Genomic DNA, 25,111 nt, shown 5'->3' on the forward strand with positions numbered 1-25,111 from the left:
GCATGAACCTCATCCACTGGCTGCCTTGTAGCTGACAGCATGAGCCTCGTCCACTGGCTGTCTGTTAACCGATAAAATGAGCCTCGTCCACTGGCTGTCTTGTAACTGACAACATGAGCCTCGTCCACTGGCTGTCTGGTAACTGACAGCATGAGCCTCCTACACTGGCTGTCTGGTAACTGACAGCATGAGCCTCGTCCACTGGCTGTCTGGTAACTGTCAGCATGAGCCTCGTCCACTGCCTGTCTGGTAACTGACAACATGAACCTCGTCCACTGGCTGTCTGGTAACTGACAGCATGAACCTCGTCCACTGGCTGTCTGGTAACTGACAGCATGAGCCTCGTCCACTGGCTGTCTGGTAACTGACAGCATGAGCCTCGTCCACTGGCTGTCTGGTAACTGACAGCATGATCCTCGTCCACTGGCTGTCTGGTAACTGACAGCATCAACCTCGTCCACTGGCTGTCTGGTAACTGACAGCATGAACCTCGTCCACTGGCTGTCTGGTAACTGACAGCATGAGCCTCGTCCACTGGCTGTCTGGTAACTGACAGCATGAGCCTCGTCCACTGGCTGTCTGGTAACTGACAGGATGAACCTCGTTCACTGGCTGTCTGGTAACTGACAACATGAGCCTCGTCCACTGGCTGTCTGGTAACTGACAGCATGAACCTCGTCCACTGGCTGTCTGGTAACTGACAGCATGAGACTCGTCCACTTGCTGTCTGGTAACTGACAGCATGAACCTCGTCCACTGGCTGTCTGGTAACTGATAGCATGAACCTCGTCCACTGGCTGTCTGGTAACTGACAGCATGAGCCTCGTCCACTGGCTGTCTGGTAACTGACAGCATGAACCTCGTCCAATGGCTGTCTGGTAACTGACAGCATGAACCTCGTCCACTGGCTGTCTGGTAACTGACAGCATGAGCCTCGTCCACTGGCTGTCTCGTAACTGACAGCATGAACCTCGTCCACTAGCTGTCTGGTAACTGACAGCATGAACCTCGTCCACTGGCTGTCTGGTAACTGACAGCATGAACCTCGTCCACTGGCTGTCTGGTAACTGACAGCATGAGCCTCGTCCACTGGCTGTCTGGTAACTGACAGCATGAACCTCGTCCACTGGCTGTCTGGTAACTGACAGCATGAACCTCGTCCACTGGCTGTGTGGTAACTGACAGCATGAACCTCGTCCACTGGCTGTCTGGTAACTGACAGCATGAACCTCGTCCACTGGCTGTCTTGTAACTGACAGCATGAGCCTCGTCCAATGGCTGTCTGGTAACTGACAGCATGAGCCTCGTCCACTGGCTGTCTGGTAACAGACAGCATGATCCTCGTCCACTGGCTGTCTTGTCACTGACAGCATGAGCCTCGTCCACTGGCTGTCTTGTCACTGACAGCATGAGCCTCGTCCACTGGCTGTCTGGTAACTGACAGCATGATCCTCGTCCACTGGCTGTCTTGTAGCTGACAGCATGAGCCTCGTCCACTGGCTGTCTGTTAACCGACAAAATGAGCCTCGTCCACTGGCTGTCTTGTAACTGACAGCATGAGCCTCGTTCACTGGCTGTCTGGTAACTGACAGCATGAGCCTCGTCCACTGGCTGTCTTGTAACTGACAGCATGAGCCTCGTCCACTGGCTGTCTTGTAACTGACAGCATGAGCCTCGTCCACTGGCTGTCTGGTAACTGACAGCATGAGCCTCCTACACTGGCTGTCTGGTAACTGACAGCATGAGCCTCGTCCACTGGCTGTCTGGTAACTGTCAGCATGAGCCTCGTCCACTGGCTGTCTGGTAACTGACAGCATGAACCTCGTCCACTGGCTGTCTGGTAACTGACAGCATGAGCCTCGTCCACTGGCTGACTGGTAACTGACAGCATGAGCCTCGTCCACTGGCTGTCTGGTAACTGACAGCATGATCCTCGTCCACTGGCTGTCTGGTAACTGACAGCATCAACCTCGTCCACTGGCTGTCTGGTAACTGACAGCATGAACCTCGTCCACTGGCTGTCTGGTAACTGACAGCATGAGCCTCGTCCACTGGCTGTCTGGTAACTGACAGCATGAGCCTCGTCCACTGGCTGTCTGGTAACTGACAGGATGAACCTCGTTCTCTGGCTGTCTGGTAACTGGCAACATGAGCCTCGTCCACTGGCTGTCTGGTAACTGACAGCATGAACCTCGTTCACTGGCTGTCTGGTAACTGACAGCATGAACCTCGTCCACTGGCTGTCTGGTAACTGACAGCATGAGACTCGTCCACTTGCTGTCTGGTAACTGACAGCATGAACCTCGTCCACTGGCTGTCTGGTAACTGATAGCATGAACCTCGTCCACTGGCTGTCTGGTAACTGACAGCATGAGCCTCGTCCACTGGCTGTCTGGTAACTGACAGCATGAACCTCGTCCAATGGATGTCTGGTAACTGACAGCATGAACCTCGTCCACTGGCTGTCTGGTAACTCACAGCATGAGCCTCGTCCACTGGCTGTCTGGTAACTGACAGCATGAGCCTCGTCCACTGGCTGTCTCGTAACTGACAGCATGAACCTCGTCCACTGGCTGTCTGGTAACTGACAGCATGAACCTCGTCCACTGGCTGTCTGGTAACTGACAGCATGAACCTCGTCCACTGGCTGTCTGGTAACTGACAGCATGAGCCTCGTCCACTGGCTGTCTGGTAACTGACAGCATGAACCTCGTCCACTGGCTGTCTGGTAACTGACAGCATGAACTTCGTCCACTGGCTGTCTGGTAACTGACAGCATGAACCTCGTCCACTGGCTGTGTGGTAACTGACAGCATGAACCTCGTCCACTGGCTGTCTTGTAACTGACAGCATGAGCCTCGTCCACTGGCTGTCTGGTAACTGACAGCATGAGCCTCGTCCACTGGCTGTCTGGTAACAGACAGCATGAGCCTCGTCCACTGGCTGTCTGGTAACTGACAGCATGAGCCTCGTCCACTGGCTGTCTGGTAACTGACAGCATGATCCTCGTCCACTGGCTGTCTTGTCACTAACAGCATGAGCCTCGTCCACTGGCTGTCTAGTAATTGACAGCATGAGCCTCGTCCACTGGCTGTCTTGTCACTGACAGCATGAGCCTCGTCCACTGGCTGTCTTGTCACTGACAGCATGATCCTCGTCCACTGGCCGTCTTGTAACTGACAGCATGATCCTCGTCCACTGGCTGTCTTGTCACTGAAAGCATGAGCCTCGTCCACTGGCTGTCTTGTCACTGACAGCATGATCCTCGTCCACTGGCTGTCTTGTCACTGACAGCATGATCCTCGTCCACTGGCTGTCTGGTAACTGACAGCATGATCCTCGTCCACTAGCTGTCTTGTCACTGACAGCATGAGCCTCGTCCACTGGCTGTCTTGTCACTGACTGCATGATCCTCGTCCACTGGCTGTCTTGTCACTGACAGCATGATGCTCGTCCACTGGCTGTCTGGTAACTGACAGCATGATCCTCGTCCACTGGCTGTCTTGTCACTGACAGCATGAGCCTCGTCCACTGGCTGTCTTGTCACTGACAGCATGAGCCTCGTCCACTGGCTGTCTTGTCACTGACAGCATGAGCCTCGTCCACTGGCTGTCTTGTCACTGACAGCATGATCCTCGTCCACTGGCTGTCTTGTCACTGACAGCATGATCCTCGTCCACTGGCTGTCTGGTAACTGACAGCATGATCCTCGTCCACTGGCTGTCTTGTCACTGACAGCATGAGCCTCGTCCACTGGCTGTCTTGTCACTGACAGCATGATCTTCGTCCACTGGCTGTCTTGTCACTGACAGCATGATCCTCGTCCACTGGCTGTCTGGTAACTGACAGCATGATCCTCGTCCACTGGCTGTCTTGCCACTGACAGCATGAGCCTCGTCCACTGGCTGTCTTGTAACTGACAGCATGATCCTCGTCCACTGGCTGTCTTGTCACTGACAGCATGAGCCTCGTCTACTGGCTGTCTGGTAACTGACAGCATGATCCTCGTCCACTGGCTGTCTTGTCACTGACAGCATGAGCCTCGTCCACTGGCTGTCTGGTAACTGACAGCATGAGCCTCGTCCACTGGCTGTCTGGTAACTGACAGCATGAGCCTCGTCCACTGGCTGTCTAGTAACTGACAGCATGAGCCTCGTCCACTGGCTGTCTAGTAACTGACAGCATGAACCTCGTCCACTGGCTGTCTGGTAACTGACAGCATGAGCCTCGTCCAATGGCTGTCTAGTAACTGACAGCATGAACCTCGTCCACTGGCTGTCTGGTAACTGACAACATGATCCTCGTCCACTGGCAGTCTGGTAACTGACAGCATGAACCTCGTCCACTGGCTGTCTGGTAACTGACAGCATGAACCTCGTCCACTGGCTGTCTTGTAACTGACAGCATGAGCCTCGTCCACTGGCTGTCTGGTAACTGACAGCATGAGCCTCGTCCACTGGCTGTCTGGTAACAGACAGCATGATCATCGTCCACTGGCTGTCTTGTCACTGACAGCATGAGCCTCGTCCACTGGCTGTCTTGTCACTGACAGCATGAGCCTCGTCCACTGGCTGTCTGGTAACTGACAGCATGATCCTCGTCCACTGGCTGTCTGGTAACTGACAGCATGATCCTCGTCCACTGGCTGTCTTGTCACTAACAGCATGAGCCTCGTCCACTGGCTGTCTAGTAATTGACAGCATGAGCCTCGTCCACTGGCCGTCTTGTCACTGACAGCATGAGCCTCGTCCACTGGCTGTCTTGTCACTGACAGCATGATCCTCGTCCACTGGCTGTCTGGTAACTGACAGCATGATCCTCGTCCACTGGCTGTCTTGTCACTGAAAGCATGAGCCTCGTCCACTGGCTGTCTTGTCACTGACAGCATGATCCTCGTCCACTGGCTGTCTTGTCACTGACAGCATGATCCTCGTCCACTGGCTGTCTGGTAACTGACAGCATGATCCTCGTCCACTAGCTGTCTTGTCACTGACAGCATGAGCCTCGTCCACTGGCTGTCTTGTCACTGACTGCATGATCCTCGTCCACTGGCTGTCTTGTCACTGACAGCATGATGCTCGTCCACTGGCTGTCTGGTAACTGACAGCATGATCCTCGTCCACTGGCTGTCTTGTCACTGACAGCATGAGCCTCGTCCACTGGCTGTCTTGTCACTGACAGCATGAGCCTCGTCCACTGGCTGTCTTGTCACTGACAGCATGAGCCTCGTCCACTGGCTGTCTTGTCACTGACAGCATGATCCTCGTCCACTGGCTGTCTTGTCACTGACAGCATGATCCTCGTCCACTGGCTGTCTGGTAACTGACAGCATGATCCTCGTCCACTGGCTGTCTTGTCACTGACAGCATGAGCCTCGTCCACTGGCTGTCTTGTCACTGACAGCATGATCTTCGTCCACTGGCTGTCTTGTCACTGACAGCATGATCCTCGTCCACTGGCTGTCTGGTAACTGACAGCATGATCCTCGTCCACTGGCTGTCTTGCCACTGACAGCATGAGCCTCGTCCACTGGCTGTCTTGTAACTGACAGCATGATCCTCGTCCACTGGCTGTCTTGTCACTGACAGCATGAGCCTCGTCTACTGGCTGTCTGGTAACTGACAGCATGATCCTCGTCCACTGGCTGTCTTGTCACTGACAGCATGAGCCTCGTCCACTGGCTGTCTGGTAACTGACAGCATGAGCCTCGTCCACTGGCCGTCTGGTAACTGACAGCATGAGCCTCGTCCACTGGCTGTCTAGTAACTGACAGCATGAGCCTCGTCCACTGGCTATCTAGTAACTGACAGCATGAACCTCGTCCACTGGCTGTCTGGTAACTGACAGCATGAGCCTCGTCCAATGGCTGTCTAGTAACTGACAGCATGAACCTCGTCCACTGGCTGTTTGGTAACTGACAACATGATCCTCGTCCACTGGCTGTCTGGTAACTGACAGCATGAGCCTCGTCCAATGGCTGTCTAGTAACTGACAGCATGAACCTCGTCCACTGGCTGTCTGTTAACTGACAGCATGATCCTCGTCCACTGGCTGTCTGGTAACTGACAGCATCAACCTCGTCCACTGGCTGTCTGGTAACTGACAGCGTGATCCTCGTCCACTGGCTGTCTGGTAACTGACAGCATGAACCTCGTCCACTGGCTGTCTGGTAACTGACAGCATGATCCTCGTCCACTGGCTGTCTGGTAACTGACAGCATGAGCCTCGTCCACTGGCTGTCTGGTAACTGACAACATGAGCCTCGTCCACTGGCTGTCTGGTAACTGACAGCATGGGCCTCGTCCACTGGCTGTCTGGTAACTGACAGCATGAACCTCGCCCACTGGCTGTCTTGTAACTGACAGCATGAGCCTCGTCCACTGGCTGTCTGGTAACTGACAGCATGAGCCTCGTCCACTGGCTGTCTGGTAACTGACAGCATGATCCTCGTCCACTGGCTGTCTTGTCACTGACAGCATGAGCCTCGTCCACTGGCTGTCTTGTCACTGACAGCATGAGCCTCGTCCACTGGCTGTCTGGTAACTGACAGCATGATCCTCGTCCACTGGCTGTCTGGTAACTAACAGCATGATCCTCGTCCACTGGCTGTCTTGTCACTGACAGCATGATCCTCGTCCACTGGCTGTCTGTTAACCGACAAAATGAGCCTCGTCCACTGGCTGTCTTGTAACTGACAGCATGAGCCTCGTTCACTGGCTGTCTGGTAACTGACAACATGAGCCTCGTCCACTGGCTGTCTTGTCACTGACAGCATGATCTTCGTCCACTGGCTGTCTTGTCACAGACAGCATGATCCTCGTCCACTGGCTGTCTTGTCACTGACTGCATGATCCTCGTCCACTGGCTGTCTGGTAACTGACAGCATGATCCTCGTCCACTGGCTGTCTGGTAACTGACAGCATGATCCTCGTCCACTGGCTGTCTTGTAGCTGACAGCATGAGCCTCGTCCACTGGCTGTCTGTTAACCGACAAAATGAGCCTCGTCCACTGGCTGTCTTGTAACTGACAGCATGAGCCTCGTTCACTGGCTGTCTGGTAACTGACAACATGAGCCTCGTCCACTGGCTGTCTGGTAACTGACAGCATGAGCCTCCTACACTGGCTGTCTGGTAACTGACAGCATGAGCCTCGTCCACTGGCTGTCTGGTAACTGTCAGCATGAGCCTCGTCCACTGCCTGTCTGGCAACTGACAGCATGAACCTCGTCCACTGGCTGTCTGGTAACTGACAGCATGAACCTCGTCCACTGGCTGTCTGGTAACTGACAGCATGAGCCTCGTCCACTGGCTGTCTGGTAACTGACAGCATGAGCCTCGTCCACTGGCTGTCTGGTAACTGACAGCATGATCCTCGTCCACTGGCTGTCTGGTAACTGACAGCATCAACCTCGTCCACTGGCTGTCTGGTAACTGACAGCATGAACCTCGTCCACTGGCTGTCTGGTAACTGACAGCATGAGCCTCGTCCACTGGCTGTCTGGTAACTGACAGCATGAGCCTCGTCCACTGGCTGTCTGGTAACTGACATGATGAACCTCGTTCACTGGCTGTCTGGTAACTGACAACATGAGCCTCGTCCACTGGCTGTCTGGTAACTGACAGCATGAACCTCGTTCACTGGCTGTCTGGTAACTGACAGCATGAACCTCGTCCACTGGCTGTCTGGTAACTGACAGCATGAGACTCGTCCACTTGCTGTCTGGTAACTGACAGCATGAACCTCGTCCACTGGCTGTCTGGTAACTGATAGCATGAACCTCGTCCACTGGCTGTCTGGTAACTGACAGCATGAGCCTCGTCCACTGGCTGTCTGGTAACTGACAGCATGAACCTCGTCCAATGGCTGTCTGGTAACTGACAGCATGAACCTCGTCCACTGTCTGTCTGGTAACTGACAGCATGAGCCTCGTCCACTGGCTGTCTGGTAACTGACAGCATGAGCCTCGTCCACTGGCTGTCTCGTAACTGACAGCATGAACCTCGTCCCCTGGCTGTCTGGTAACTGACAGCATGAAACTCGTCCACTGGCTGTCTCGTAACTGACAGCATGAACCTCGTCCACTGGCTGTCTGGTAACTGACAGCATGAGCCTCGTCCACTGGCTGTCTGGTAACTGACAGCATGAACCTCGTCCACTGGCTGTCTGGTAACTGACAGCATGAACCTCGTCCACTGGCTGTCTGGTAACTGACAGCATGAACCTCGTCCACTGGCTGTCTGGTAACTGACAGCATGAACCTCGTCCACTGGCTGTCTTGTAACTGACAGCATGAGCCTCGTCCACTGGCTGTCTGGTAACTGACAGCATGAGCCTCGTCCACTGGCTGTCTGGTAACAGACAGCATGATCCTCGTCCACTGGCTGTCTTGTCACTGACAGCATGAGCCTCGTCCACTGGCTGTCTTGTCACTGACAGCATGAGCCTCGTCCACTGGCTGTCTGGTAACTGACAGCATGATCCTCGTCCACTGGCTGTCTGGTAACTGACAGCATGATCCTCGTCCACTGGCTGTCTTGTCACTAACAGCATGAGCCTCGTCCTCTGGCTGTCTAGTAATTGACAGCATGAGCCTCGTCCACTGGCTGTCTTCTCACTGACAGCATGAGCCTCGTCCACTGGCTGTCTTGTCACTGACAGCATGATCCTCGTCCACTGGCTGTCTGGTAACTGACAGCATGATCCTCGTCCACTGGCTGTCTTGTCACTGACAGCATGAGCCTCGTCCACTGGCTGTCTTGTCACTGACAGCATGATCCTCGTCCACTGGCTGTCTTGTCACTGACAGCATGATCCTCGTCCACTGGCTGTCTGGTAACTGACAGCGTGATCCTCGTCCACTAGCTGTCTTGTCACTGACAGCATGAGCCTCGTCCACTGGCTGTCTTGTCACTGACTGCATGATCCTCGTCCACTGGCTGTCTGGTAACTGACAGCATGATCCTCGTCCACTGGCTGTCTTGTCACTGACAGCATGAGCCTCGTCCACTGGCTGTCTTGTCACTGACAGCATGAGCCTCGTCCACTGGCTGTCTTGTCACTGACAGCATGAGCCTCGTCCACTGGCTGTCTTGTCACTGACAGCATGATCCTCGTCCACTGGCTGTCTTGTCACTGACAGCATGATCCTCGTCCACTGGCAGTCTTGTAACTGACAGCATGATCCTCGTCCACTGGCTGTCTTGTCACTGACAGCATGAGCCTCGTTCACTGGCCGTCTTGTCACTGACAGCATGATCTTCGTCCACTGGCTGTCTTGTCACTGACAGCATGATCCTCGTCCACTGGCTGTCTGGTAACTGACAGCATGATCCTCGTCCACTGGCTGTCTTGCCACTGACAGCATGAGCCTCGTCCACTGGCTGTCTGGTAACTGACAGCATGATCCTCGTCCACTGGCTGTCTTGTCACTGACAGCATGAGCCTCGTCTACTGGCTGTCTGGTAACTGACAGCATGATCCTCGTCCACTTGCTGTCTTGTCACTGACAGCATGAGCCTCGTCCACTGGCTGTCTGGTAACTGACAGCATGAGCCTCGTCCACTGGCTGTCTGGTAACTGACAGCATGAGCCTCGTCCACTGGCTGTCTAGTAACTGACAGCATGAGCCTCGTCCACTGGCTGTCTAGTAACTGACAGCATGAACCTCGTCCACTGGCTGTCTGGTAACTGACAGCATGAGCCTCGTCCAATGGCTGTCTAGTAACTGACAGCATGAACCTCGTCCACTGGCTGTCTGGTAACTGACAACATGATCCTCGTCCACTGGCTGTCTGGTAACTGACAGCATGATCCTCGTCCACTGGCTGTCAGGTAACTGACAGCATGAACTTCGTCCACTGGCTGTCTGGTAACTGACAGCATGATCCTCGTCCACTGGCTGTCTGGTAACTGACAGCATGAACCTCGTCCACTGGCTGTCTGGTAACTGACAGCATGATCCTCGTCCACTGGCTGTCTGGTAACTGATAGCATGAACCTCGTCCACTGGCTGTCTGTTAACTGACAGCATGATCCTCGTCCACTGGCTGTCTGGTAACTGACAGCATGATCCTCGTCCACTGGCTGTCTGGTAACTGACAGCATCAACCTCGTCCACTGGCTGTCTGGTAACTGACAGCGTGATCCTCGTCCACTGGCTGTCTGGTAACTGACAGCATGAACCTCGTCCACTGGCTGTCTGGTAACTGACAGGATGATCCTCGTCCACTGGCTGTCTGGTAACTGACAGCATGAGCCTCGTCCACTGGCTGTCTGGTAACTGACAACATGAGCCTCGTCCACTGGCTGTCTGGTAACTGACAACATGGGCCTCGTCCAATGGCTGTCTGGTAACTGACAGCATGATCCTCGTCCACTGGCTGTCTGGTAACTGACAGCATGAGCCTCGTCCACTGGCTGTCTGGTAACTGACAGCGTGATCCTCGTCCACTGGCTGTCTGGTAACTGACAGCATGATCCTCGTCCACTGGCTGTCTGGTAACTGACAGCATGAACCTCGCCCACTGGCTGTCTTGTAACTGACAGCATGAGCCTCGTCCACTGGCTGTCTGGTAACTGACAGCATGAGCCTCGTCCACTGGCCGTCTGGTAACTGACAGCATGATCCTCGTCCACTTGCTGTCTTGTCACTGACAGCATGAGCCTCGTCCACTGGCTGTCTTGTCACTGACAGCATGAGCCTCGTCCACTGGCTGTCTGGTAACTGACAGCATGATCCTCGTCCACTGGCTGTCTGGTAACTGACAGCATGATCCTCGTCCACTGGCTGTCTTGTCACTGACAGCATGAGCCTCGTCCACTGGCTGTCTGGTAACTGACAGCATGAGCCTCGTCCACTGGCTGTCTTGTCACTGACAGCATGAGCCTCGTCCACTGGCTGTCTTGTCACTGACAGCATGATCCTCGTCCACTGGCTGTCTTGTCACAGACAGCATGATCCTCGTCCACTGGCTGTCTTGTCACTGACTGCATGATCCTCGTCCACTGGCTGTCTTGTCACTGACAGCATGATCCTCGTCCACTGGCTGTCTTGTCACTGACTGCATGATCCTCGTCCACTGGCTGTCTGGTAACTGACAGCATGATCCTCGTCCACTGGCTGTCTTGTCACTGACAGCATGAGCCTCGTCCACTGGCTGTCTTGTCACTGACAGCATGAGCCTCGTCCACTGGCTGTCTTGTCACTGACAGCATGAGCCTCGTCCACTGGCTGTCTTGTCACTGACAGCATGATCCTCGTCCACTGGCTGTCTTGTCACTGACAGCGTGATCCTCGTCCACTGGCTGTCTGGTAACTGAGAGCATGATCCTCGTCCACTGGCTGTCTTGTCACTGACAGCATGAGCCACGTCCACTGGCTGTCTTGTCACTGACAGCATGATCCTCGTCCACTGGCTGTCTTGTCACTGACAGCATGAGCGACGTCCACTGGCTGTCTGGTAACTGACAGCATGATCCTCGTCCACTGGCTGTCTTGCCACTGACAGCATGAGCCTCGTCCACTGGCTGTCTGGTAACTGACAGCATGATCCTCGTCCACTGGCTTTCTTGTCACTGACAGCATGAGCCTCGTCCACTGGCTGTCTGGTAACTGACAGCATGAGCCTCGTCCACTGGCCGTCTGGTAACTGACAGCATGATCCTCGTCCACTTGCTGTCTTGTCACTGACAGCATGAGCCTCGTCCACTGGCTGTCTTGTCACTGACAGCATGAGCCTCGTCCACTGGCTGTCTGGTAACTGACAGCATGATCCTCGTCCACTGGCTGTCTGGTAACTGACAGCATGATCCTCGTCCACTGGCTGTCTTGTCACTGACAGCATGAGCCTCGTCCACTGGCTGTCTGGTAACTGACAGCATGAGCCTCGTCCACTGGCTGTCTTGTCACTGACAGCATGAGCCTCGTCCACTGGCTGTCTTGTCACTGACAGCATGATCCTCGTCCACTGGCTGTCTTGTCACAGACAGCATGATCCTCGTCCACTGGCTGTCTTGTCACTGACAGCATGATCCTCGTCCACTGGCTGTCTTGTCACTGACAGCATGATCCTCGTCCACTGGCTGTCTTGTCACTGACAGCATGATCCTCGTCCACTGGCTGTCTGGTAACTGACAGCATGATCCTCGTCCACTGGCTGTCTTGTCACTGACAGCATGATCCTCGTCCACTGGCTGTCTTGTCACTGACAGCATGAGCCACGTCCACTGGCTGTCTGGTAACTGACAGCATGATCCTCGTCCACTGGCTGTCTTGCCACTGACAGCATGAGCCTCGTCCACTGGCTGTCTGGTAACTGACAGCATGATCCTCGTCCACTGGCTTTCTTGTCACTGACAGCATGAGCCTCGTCCACTGGCTGTCTGGTAACTGACAGCATGAGCCTCGTCCACTGGCTGTCTGGTAACTGACAGCATGAGCCTCGTCCACTGGCTGTCTAGTAACTGACAGCATGAGCCTCGTCCACTGGCTGTCTAGTAACTGACAGCATGAACCTCGTCCACTGGCTGTCTGGTAACTGACAGCATGAGCCTCGTCCAATGGCTGTCTAGTAACTGACAGCATGAACCTCGTCCACTGGCTGTCTGGTAACTGACAGCATGATCCTCGTCCACTGGCTGTCTGGTAACTGACAGCATGATCCTCGTCCACTGGCTGTCTGGTAACTGACAGCATGAACCTCGTCCACTGGATGTCTGGTAACTGACAGCATGATCCTCGTCCACTGGCTGTCTGGTAACTGACAGCATGAACCTCGTCCACTGGCTGTCTGGTAACTGACAGCATGATCCTCGTCCACTGGCTGTCTGGTAACTGACAGCATGAACCTCGTCCACTGGCTGTCTGGTAACTGACAGCATGATCCTCGTCCACTGGCTGTCTGGTAACTGACAGCATGATCCTCGTCCACTGGCTGTCTGGTAACTGACAGCATGAACCTCGTCCACTGGCTGTCTGGTAACTGACAGCATGATCCTCGTCCACTGGCTGTCTGGTAACTGACAGCATGAACCTCGTCCACTGGCTGTCTGGTAACTGACAGCATGAACCTCGTCCACTGGCTGTCTGGTAACTGACAGCATGAGCCTCGTCCACTGGCTGTCTGGTAACTGACAGCATGAGCCTCGTCCACTGGCTGTCTGGTAACTGACAGCATGACCCTCGTCCACTGGCTGTCTGGTAACTGACAGCATGAACCTCGTCCACTGGCTGTCTGGTAACTGACAGCATGACCTCGTCCACCGGCTGTCTGGTAACTGACAGCATGATCATCGTCCACTGGCTGTCTGGTAACTGACAGCATGATCCTCGTCCACTGGCTGTCTGGTAACTGACAGCATGAGCCTCGTCCACTGGCTGTCTGGTAACTGACAGCATGATCCTCGTCCACTGGCTGTCTGGTAACTGACAGCATGAGCCTCGTCCACTGGCTGTCTGGTAACTGACAGCATGAGCCTCGTCCACTGGCTGTCTGGTAACTGACAGCATGAGCCTCGTCCACTGGCTGTCTGGTAACTGACAGCATGAGCCTCGTCCACTGGCTGTCTGGTAACTGACAACATGAGCCTCGTCCACTGGCTGTCTGGTAACTGACAGCATGAGCCTCGTCCACTGGCTGTCTGGTAACTGACAGCATGAGCCTCGTCCACAGGCTGTCTGGTAACTGACAGCATGAACCTCGTCCACTGGCTGTCTGGTAACTGACAGCATGAGCCTCGTCCACTGGCTGTCTTGTAACTGACAGCATGATCCTCGTCCACTGGCTGTCTTGTCACTGACAGCATGAGCCTCGTCCACTGGCTGTCTTGTCACTGACAGCATGATCCTCGTCCACTGGCTGTCTTGTCACTGACAGCATGATCCTCGTCCACTGGCTGTCTGGTAACTGACAGCATGATCCTCGTCCACTGGCGGTCTGGTCACTGACACCATGAACCTCGTCCTCTGGCTGTCTGGTAACTGACAGCATGATCCTCTTCCACTTGCTGTCTGGTAATTGACAGCATGGGCCTCGTCCACTGGCTGTCTGGTAACTGACAGCATGATCCTCGTCCACTGGCTGTCTGGTAACTGACAGCATGAGCCTCGTCCACTGGCTGTCTGGGAACTGAGAGCGTGATCCTCGTCCACTGGCTGTCTGGTCACTGACAGCATGTGCCTCGTCCACTGGCTGTCTGGTAACTGACAGCATGATCCTCGTCCACTGGCTGTCTTGTAACTGACAGCATGAGCCTCGTCCACTGGCTGTCTGGTAACTGACAGCATGATCCTCGTCCACTGGCTGTCTGGTAACTGACAGCATGATCCTCGTCCACTGGCTGTCTGGTAACTGACAGCATGATCCTCGTCCACTGGCTGTCTGGTAACTGACAGCATGAGCCTCGTCCACTGGCTGTCTGGTAACTGACAGCATGAACCTCGTCCACTGGCTGTCTGGTAACTGACAGCATGAACCTCGTCCACTGGCTGTCTGGTAACTGACAGCATGATCCTCGTCCACTGGCTGTCTGGTAACTGACAGCATGAACCTCGTCCACTGGCTGTCTGGTAACTGACAGCATGATCCTCGTCCACTGGCTGTCTGGTAACTGACAGCATGATCCTCGTCCACTGGCTGTCTGGTAACTGACAGCATGAACCTCGTCCACTGGCTGTCTGGTAACTGACAGCATGATCCTCGTCCACTGGCTGTCTGGTAACTGACAGCATGATCCTCGTCCACTGGCTGTCTGGTAACTGACAGCATGATCCTCGTCCACTGGCTGTCTGGTAACTGACAGCATGAACCTCGTCCACTGGCTGTCTGGTAACTGACAGCATGATCCTCGTCCACTGGCTGTCTGGTAACTGACAGCATGATCCTCGTCCACTGGCTGTCTGGTAACTGACAGCATGATCCTCGTCCACTGGCTGTCTGGTAACTGACAGCATGAGCCTCGTCCACTGGCTGTCTGGTAACTGACAGCATGATCCTCGTCCACTGGCTGTCTGGTAACTGACAGCATGATCCTCGTCCACTGGCTGTCTGGTAACTGACAGCATGATCCTCGTCCACTGGCTGTCTGGTAACTGACAGCATGAACCTCGTCCACTGGCTGTCTGGTAACTGACAGCATGATCCTCGTCCACTGGCTGTCTGGTAACTGACAGCATGAACCTCGTCCACTGGCTGTCTGGTAACTGACAGCATGATCCTCGTCCACTGGCTGTCTGGTAACTGACAGCATGATCCTCGTCCACTGGCTGTCTGGTAACTGACAGCATGAACCTCGTCCACTGGCTGTCTGGTAACTGACAGCATGATCCTCGTCCACTGGCTGTCTGGTAACTGACAGCATGAACCTCGTCCACTGGCTGTCTGGTAACTGACAGCATGATCCTCGTCCACTGGCTGTCTGGTAACTGACAGCATGAACCTCGTCCACTGGCTGTCTGGTAACTGACAGCATGAACCTCGTCCACTGGCTGTCTGGTAACTGACAGCATGAACCTCGTCCACTGGCTGTCTGGTAACTGACAGCATGATCCTCGTCCACTGGCTGTCTGGTAACTGACAGCATGAACCTCGTCCACTGGCTGTCTGGTAACTGACAGCATGATCCTCGTCCACTGGCTGTCTGGTAACTGACAGCATGATCCTCGTCCACTGGCTGTCTGGTAACTGACAGCATGAGCCTCGTCCACTGGCTGTCTAGTAACTGACAGCATGAACCTCGTCCACTGGCTGTCTGGTAACTGACAGCATGATCCTCGTCCACTGGCTGTCTGGTAACTGACAGCATGAACCTCGTCCACTGGCTGTCTGGTAACTGACAGCATGATCCTCGTCCACTGGCTGTCTGGTAACTGACAGCATGAACCTCGTCCACTGGCTGTCTGGTAACCGACAGCATGATCCTCGTCCACTGGCTGTCTGGTAACTGACAGCATGAACCTCGTCCACTGGCTGTCTGGTAACTGACAGCATGAACCTCGTCCACTGGCTGTCTGGTAACTGACAGCATGAACCTCGTCCACTGGCTGTCTGGTAACTGACAGCATGAGCCTCGTCCACTGGCTGTCTGGTAACTGACAGTATGAACCTCGTCCACTGGCTGTCTGGTAACTGACAGCATGAACCTCGTCCACTGGCTGTCTGGTAACTGACAGCATGAACCTCGTCCACTGGCTGTCTGGTAACTGACAGCATGAACCTCGTCCACAGGCTGTCTGGTAACTGACAGCATGAGCCTCGTCCACTGGCTGTCTGGTAACTGACAGCATGATCCTCGTCCACTGGCTGTCTGGTAACTGACAGCATGATCCTCGTCCACTGGCTGTCTGGTAACTGACAGCATGAACCTCGTCCACTGGCTGTCTGGTAACTGACAGTATGAACCTCGTCCACTGGCTGTCTGGTAACTGACAGCATGAACCTCGTCCACAGGCTGTCTGGTAACTGACAGCATGAACCTCGTCCACTGGCTGTCTGGTAACTGACAGCATGAACCTCGTCCACAGGCTGTCTGGTAACTGACAGCATGAGCCTCGTCCACTGGCTGTCTGGTAACTGACACCATGATCCTCGTCCACTGGCTGTCTGGTAACTGACAGGATGATCCTCGTCCTCTGGCTGTCTGGTAACTGACAGCATGATCCTCGTCCACTGGCTGTCTTGTAACTGACAGCATGAACCTCGTCCACTGGCTGTCTGGTAACTGACAGCATGATCCTCTTCCACTTGCTGTCTGGTAATTGACAGCATGAACCTCGTCCACTGGCTGTCTGGTAACTTACAGCATGATCCTCATCCACTGGCTGTCTGGTAACTGACAGCATGAGCCTCGTCCACTGGCTGTCTGGTAACTGACAGCATGATCCTCGTCCACTGGCTGTCTGGTAACTGACAGCATGAACCTCGTCCACTGGCTGTCTGGTAACTGACAGCATGAACCTCGTCCACTGGCTATCTGGTAACTGACAGCATGAGCCTCGTCCACTGGCTGTCTGGTAACTGACAGCATGATCCTCGTCCACTGGCTGTCTGGTAACTGACAGCATGATCCTCGTCCACTGGCTGTCTGGTAACTGACAGCATGATCCTCCTCCACTGGGTGTCTGGTAACTGACAGCATGAGCCTCGTCCACTGGCTGTCTGGTAACTGACAGCATGAACCTCGTCCACTGGCTGTCTGGTAACTGACAGCATGAACCTCGTCCACTGGCTGTCTGGTAACTGACAGCATGATCCTCGTCCACTGGCTGTCTGGTAACTGACAGCATGAACCTCGTCCACTGGCTGTCTGGTAACTGACAGCATGATCCTCGTCCACTGGCTGTCTGGTAACTGACAGCATGATCCTCGTCCACTGACTGTCTGGTAACTGACAGCATGAACCTCGTCCACTGGCTGTCTGGTAACTGACAGCATGATCCTCGTCCACTGGCTGTCTGGTAACTGACAGCATGATCCTCGTCCACTGGCTGTCTGGTAACTGACAGCATGATCCTCGTCCACTGGCTGTCTGGTAACTGACAGCATGAACCTCGTCCACTGGCTGTCTGGTAACTGACAGCGTGATCCTCGTCCACTGGCTGTCTGGTGATCCTCGTCCAGTGGCTGTCTGACAGCATGAACCTCGTCCACTGGCTGTCTGGTAACTGACAGCATGAGCCTCGTCCACTGGCTGTCTGGTAACTGACAGCATGATCCTCGTCCACTGGCTGTCTGGTAACTGACAGCATGATCCTCGTCCACTGGCTGTCTGGTAACTGACAGCATGATCCTCGTCCACTGGCTGTCTGGTAACTGACAGCATGAACCTCGTCCACTGGCTGTCTGGTAACTGACAGCATGATCCTCGTCCACTGGCTGTCTGGTAACTGACAGCATGAACCTCGTCCACTGGCTGTCTGGTAACTGACAGCATGATCCTCGTCCACTGGCTGTCTGGTAACTGACAGCATGATCCTCGTCCACTGGCTGTCTGGTAACTGACAGCATGAACCTCGTCCACTGGCTGTCTGGTAACTGACAGCATGATCCTCGTCCACTGGCTGTCTGGTAACTGACAGCATGAACCTCGTCCACTGGCTGTCTGGTAACTGACAGCATGATCCTCGTCCACTGGCTGTCTGGTAACTGACAGCATGAACCTCGTCCACTGGCTGTCTGGTAACTGACAGCATGAACCTCGTCCACTGGCTGTCTGGTAACTGACAGCATGAACCTCGTCCACTGGCTGTCTGGTAACTGACAGCATGATCCTCGTCCACTGGCTGTCTGGTAACTGACAGCATGAACCTCGTCCACTGGCTGTCTGGTAACTGACAGCATGATCCTCGTCCACTGGCTGTCTGGTAACTGACAGCATGATCCTCGTCCACTGGCTGTCTGGTAACTGACAGCATGAGCCTCGTCCACTGGCTGTCTAGTAACTGACAGCATGAACCTCGTCCACTGGCTGTCTGGTAACTGACAGCATGATCCTCGTCCACTGGCTGTCTGGTAACTGACAGCATGAACCTCGTCCACTGGCTGTCTGGTAACTGACAGCATGATCCTCGTCCACTGGCTGTCTGGTAACTGACAGCATGAACCTCGTCCACTGGCTGTCTGGTAACCGACAGCATGATCCTCGTCCACTGGCTGTCTGGTAACTGACAGCATGAACCTCGTCCACTGGCTGTCTGGTAACTGACAGCATGAACCTCGTCCACTGGCTGTCTGGTAACTGACAGCATGAACCTCGTCCACTGGCTGTCTGGTAACTGACAGCATGAACCTCGTCCACTGGCTGTCTGGTAACTGACAGTATGAACCTCGTCCACTGGCTGTCTGGTAACTGACAGCATGAACCTCGTCCACAGGCTGTCTGGTAACTGACAGCATGAACCTCGTCCACTGGCTGTCTGGTAACTGACAGCATGAACCTCGTCCACAGGCTGTCTGGTAACTGACAGCATGAGCCTCGTCCACTGGCTGTCTGGTAACTGACAGCATGATCCTCGTCCACTGGCTGTCTGGTAACTGACAGCATGAACCTCGTCCACTGGCTGTCTGGTAACTGACAGCATGAGCCTCGTCCACTGGCTGTCTGGTAACTGACAACATGAGCCTCGTCCACAGGCTGTCTGGTAACTGACAGCATGAGCCTCGTTCACTGGCTGTCTGGTAACTGACAACATGAGCCTCGTCCACAGGCTGTCTGGTAACTGACAGCATGAGCCTCGTCCACAGGCTGTCTGGTAACTGACAGCATGAGCCTCGTCCACAGGCTGTCTGGTAACTGACAGCATGAACCTCGTCCACTGGCTGTCTGGTAACTGACAGCATGAGCCTCGTCCACAGGCTGTCTTGTAACTGACAGCATGAGCCTCGTCCACATGCTGTCTTGTAACTGATAGCATGAACCTCGTCCACTGGCTGTCTGGTAACTGACACCATGATCCTCGTCCACTGGCTGTCTGGTAACTGACAGGATGATCCTCGTCCACTGGCTGTCTGGTAACTGACAGCATGATCCTCGTCCACTGGCTGTCTTGTAACTGACAGCATGAACCTCGTCCACTGGCTGTCTGGTAACTGACAGCATGATCCTCTTCCACTTGCTGTCTGGTAATTGACAGCATGAACCTCGTCCACTGGCTGTCTGGTAACTTACAGCATGATCCTCATCCACTGGCTGTCTGGTAACTGACAGCATGAGCCTCGTCCACTGGCTGTCTGGTAACTGACAGCATGATCCTCGTCCACTGGCTGTCTGGTAACTGACAGCATGAACCTCGTCCACTGGCTGTCTGGTAACTGACAGCATGAACCTCGTCCACTGGCTATCTGGTAACTGACAGCATGAGCCTCGTCCACTGGCTGTCTGGTAACTGACAGCATGATCCTCGTCCACTGGCTGTCTGGTAACTGACAGCATGATCCTCGTCCACTGGCTGTCTGGTAACTGACAGCATGATCCTCCTCCACTGGGTGTCTGGTAACTGACAGCATGAGCCTCGTCCACTGGCTGTCTGGTAACTGACAGCATGAACCTCGTCCACTGGCTGTCTGGTAACTGACAGCATGAACCTCGTCCACTGGCTGTCTGGTAACTGACAGCATGATCCTCGTCCACTGGCTGTCTGGTAACTGACAGCATGAACCTCGTCCACTGGCTGTCTGGTAACTGACAGCATGATCCTCGTCCACTGGCTGTCTGGTAACTGACAGCATGATCCTCGTCCACTGACTGTCTGGTAACTGACAGCATGAACCTCGTCCACTGGCTGTCTGGTAACTGAGAGCATGATCCTCGTCCACTGGCTGTCTGGTAACTGACAGCATGATCCTCGTCCACTGGCTGTCTGGTAACTGACAGCATGATCCTCGTCCACTGGCTGTCTGGTAACTGACAGCATGAACCTCGTCCACTGGCTGTCTGGTAACTGACAGCGTGATCCTCGTCCACTGGCTGTCTGGTAACTGACAGCATGATCCTCGTCCAGTGGCTGTCTGTTAACTGACAGCATGATCCTCGTCCACTGGCTGTCTGGTAACTGACAGCATGAGCCTCGTCCACTGGCTGTCTGGTAACTGACAGCATGATCCTCGTCCACTGGCTGTCTGGTAACTGACAGCATGATCCTCGTCCACTGGCTGTCTGGTAACTGACTGCATGATCCTCGTCCACTGGCTGTCTGGTAACTGACAGCATGAACCTCGTCCACTGGCTGTCTGGTAACTGACAGCATGATCCTCGTCCACTGGCTGTCTGGTAACTGACAGCATGAACCTCGTCCACTGGCTGTCTGGTAACTGACAGCATGATCCTCTTCCACTGGCTGTCTGGTAACTGACAGCATGAGCCTCGTCCACTGGCTGTCTGGTAACTGACAACATGAGCCTCGTCCACTGGCTGTCTGGTAACTGACAGCATGAGCCTCGTCCACTGGCTGTCTGGTAACTGACAGCATGATCCTCGTCCACTGGCTGTCTGGTAACTGACAGCATGAGCCTCGTCCACTGGCTGTCTGGTAACTGACAGCATGAACCTCGTCCACTGGCTGTCTGGTAACTGACAGCATGATCCTCGTCCACTGGCTGTCTGGTAACTGACAGCATGAGCCTCGTCCACTGGCTGTCTGGTAACTGACAGCATGATCCTCGTCCACTGGCTGTCTGGTAACTGACAGCATGAACCTCGTCCACTGGCTGTCTGGTAACTGACAGCATGAACCTCGTCCACTGGCTATCTGGTAACTGACTCCGTCCAGTCATGAGCCTCGTCCACTGGCTGTCTGGTAACTGGACAGCATGATCCTCGTCCACTGGCTGTCTGGTAACTGACAGCATGATCCTCGTCCACTGGCTGTCTGGTAACTGACAGCATGATCCTCGTCCACTGGCTGTCTGGTAACTGACAGCATGAGCCTCGTCCACTGGCTGTCTGGTAACTGACAGCATGAACCTCGTCCACTGGCTGTCTGGTAACTGACAGCATGAACCTCGTCCACTGGCTGTCTGGTAACTGACAGCATGATCCTCGTCCACTGGCTGTCTGGTAACTGACAGCATGAACCTCGTCCACTGGCTGTCTGGTAACTGACAGCATGATCCTCGTCCACTGGCTGTCTGGTAACTGACAGCATGATCCTCGTCCACTGGCTGTCTGGTAACTGACAGCATGATCCTCGTCCACTGGCTGTCTGGTAACTGACAGCATGATCCTCGTCCACTGGCTGTCTGGTAACTGACAGCATGAACCTCGTCCACTGGCTGTCTGGTAACTGACAGCATGAGCCTCGTCCACTGGCTGTCTGGTAACTGACAGCATGATCCTCGTCCACTGGTTGTCTGGTAACTGACAGCATGATCCTCGTCCACTGGCTGTCTGGTAACTGACAGCATGATCCTCGTCCACTGGCTGTCTGGTAACTGACAGCATGAACCTCGTCCACTGGCTGTCTGGTAACTGACAGCATGATCCTCGTCCACTGGCTGTCTGGTAACTGACAGCATGAACCTCGTCCACTGGCTGTCTGGTAACTGACAGCATGAACCTCGTCCACTGACTGTCTGGTAACTGACAGCATGAACCTCGTCCACTGACTGTCTGGTAACTGACAGCATGAACCTCGTCCACTGGCTGTCTGGTAACTGACAGCATGAACCTCGTCCACTGGCTGTCTGGTAACTGACAGCATGAACCTCGTCCACTGGCTGTCTGGTAACTGACAGCATGAACCCCACGAATGACATAAACATATTGTTTATTAAACTTAAATGAATGGAAACGTTTTCGCTGATTGAAAGTTTCATTTAATGCTACGTTTCGCTCATCGTGAACTTCTGATACTTGAGAAAGTTTCCGACGAGTGAAAATTAGAATAAATAAAATATTCATTTAGCTTCCTCTCATCTTGGGTCAAAATATTATTCTGTTGGTTTTGTTAGAGATAATAAAATTATGTGACAAATTATGTTTGTTTAACAAGTGTTTTACAAACATTTTTGTAACCAAAGAACCGATGTTTAATTCAGTGTTTATTATCAATATTATTTGTTTCTTACAGATTGTGAGACAGTGTTCTTCTGCTGTGTTGGCGTCACCACAGTTTTGCCAGTTAAGTCGAGACTCACTGAGACAACTGCTACAGCAAGAGTTATGCATCAAATATGAGTTTGAAGTTTATGAAGCAATAGTAGCGTGGTAAATATGAATCTCTCTCTCTCTCTCTCTCTCTCTCTCTCTCTCTCTCTCTCTCTCTCTCTCTCTCTCCTCTCTCTCTCTCTCTCTCTCTCTCTCTCTCTCTCTCTCTCTCTCTCTCTCTCTCTCTCTCTCTCTTTCTCTCTCTCTCTCTCTCTCTCTCTCTCTCTCTCTCTCTCTCTCTCTCTCTCTCTCTCTCTCTCTCTCTCTCTCTCTCTCTCTCTCTCTCTCTCTCTCTCTCTCTCTCTCTCTCTCTCTCTCTCTCTCTCTCCTTCTCTCTCTCTCTCTCTCTCTCTCTCTCTCTCTCCCTGCCTAGGCAGGGTGACCCAAAAAAGAAAGAAGCACTTTCACCACCATTCACACATAATCACTGACTTTACAGAGGCGCTCAGGTACGAGAGTTTAGATGTCACTCCGAACAGCCAAAATCCTAAACCCGTCCTTTAAAGTGCAGGCAGTGTACTTCCCACTTCCAGGACTTAAGTCCTTCTAACCGGTTTACCTGAATCTTTTCACAAAATATTACCTTGCTCAAACTCCAACAGCTCGTCAGTCCCAAAAACCATTCGTCTCCATTCACTCATATCTAACATGCTCACACATGCCTGCTTCGTGTCCAAGGCCCATGCACATAAAACCTCTTTTACCCCTCCCTCTCCATCCCTTCCATTATAGATTTATACACCCTACAAGTCATCCTATTTTGCTTCATCCTTTCTAAATGACCAAACGACATCAACAACCCCTCTTCAGCCGTCTGACTAATACTTTCAGTAACTCCACACCTCCTAATTTACACACTACGAAATCTCGGCATAATATTTGCACCACACATTGCCATTAGACACGACATCTGCACTGCCTCCAGCTGCCTCCTCGCTGCAGCTTTCAAAACCCATGCTTCGCACCCATAAAAGAGTGTTGATACCACAATACTCTCGTACTTTCCATTCTTTGCCTCCATGGACAACATTTTTGTCTCCTTAGATACCTCATTGCACCATTAACATTTCCCTTCATCAGTTCTATGAATAACCTCGTCCTTCATAAACCCATCTGCTGACACGTCAACTCGCATGTATCTGAAAGCAGTCACTTCTTCCATACTCCCGCCCTCCAATTTGATGTCCAATTTTTCTTTATCTAAATTATTTGATACCCTCATCACTTTACTCTTATCTATGTTCACTTTAAAGTTTCTTCCTTTGCACACACTCCCAAACTCATCCACTAACCTTGGCAAATTTTCTTTAGAATCTCCCAGAAGCCCACTAACATCAGCAAAAGTTAACTGTGTTAATTCCCATTTTGTATTTGATTCCCTGTAATATAATCCTACCCGTCTCCCAAACATCCTAGCATTTACTTCTTTTACAACCCCATCTTTGATGGCATTACACATCCCTGTCTAGAGCCTATTTTTACTGGAAAGTAGTCTCTCTCTCTCCTACACATCCTAACCTGAGCCTCACTATCCTCATAAAAACTCTTTACAGCATTTAGTAACTTACTATCTATTCCATATATATTAATGGTTATAAATGACCATAATTTTTAAAGGGGTGGACCGGTAAGCCAGCGGAAGGCCTCGGTCAGATGACCAAAAGCTCCAAAGGCGGGTCATCATCTGACTAAGACCCGCGTCAGGAAACATTTGTCCTGTTTCCTGACGAACCTTACCTAACCTAACCTATTCCATACACTTGAAATATCTGCCACATTGCTCCCCTATCCACCCTATCATATGTCTTTTCTAAATCCATAAATGCAATGAAAACTTCCCTACCGTTATCAAAATGTTGTTCTCTGATATGCTTCAATGTAAACACTTGGTTTACACGTCTTCAACACTTCCTAAAGCCTAGTTCATCTGCAGTCTTGCTCTCCGTCTTTCTCTTAACTCTTTCAATAATTACTCTAGCTTACGCCTTACCAGGTATACTCATTTGGCTTATTTCCCTATAATTCTTACAATCTCTTTTGTTCCTTTTGGCTTTAAAAAGGAACTATACATGTTCTCTGCTAGTCTCTTGGTTCCTTCCTTTCATATATTTATTAAATAAAAGCACCACCTGTTCCAAAACTCTATCCCCACATTTCTGTTTTGATCATTAATCCCAGGGTTTTATCCCCTTTCATTTTACCCACAACTTCACCTCCTTCCCCTAAATTCATATCTGGCTCTTCCTCACTTCTAAAAGATGCTTTACCTCCCCGGCCCATGCATGAAATCACAGCTACGCTCTCTTCATCAATATTTAACGCCTTTTCAAAATACTCCCTCTAACTTCCCAATACCTTTAACTCCCTGTATGATAACTCTCCTCTTCTCTTTTTCAACTGTAAAACCCATTGTTCCCCTGGCTTTCTCAACTTATTAATTTCACTTCAACATTTTTTCTAATTCTCGGCAAA

At 52.8% G+C, this 25,111-nt stretch overlaps 1 protein-coding gene across 1 annotated transcript in view; it reads left to right on the plus strand.

Annotated features, from left to right (window-relative positions):
* LOC128686490 (BTB/POZ domain-containing protein 6-like) overlaps window positions 1-25,111 on the plus strand; it is a 104,406-nt gene that overhangs the window by 62,861 nt on the left and 16,434 nt on the right. Inside the window, exon 3 of the mRNA XM_070094260.1 lies at window positions 22,563-22,699. Within this exon, the coding sequence (XP_069950361.1) occupies window positions 22,563-22,699 (137 nt within the window). The remainder of the gene's footprint in view (window positions 1-22,562; window positions 22,700-25,111) is intronic.

The sequence above is a fragment of the Cherax quadricarinatus genome, chromosome 45, assembly GCF_038502225.1.
Source record: "Cherax quadricarinatus isolate ZL_2023a chromosome 45, ASM3850222v1, whole genome shotgun sequence".
Taxonomy (NCBI): Eukaryota; Metazoa; Arthropoda; class Malacostraca; order Decapoda; family Parastacidae; genus Cherax; species Cherax quadricarinatus.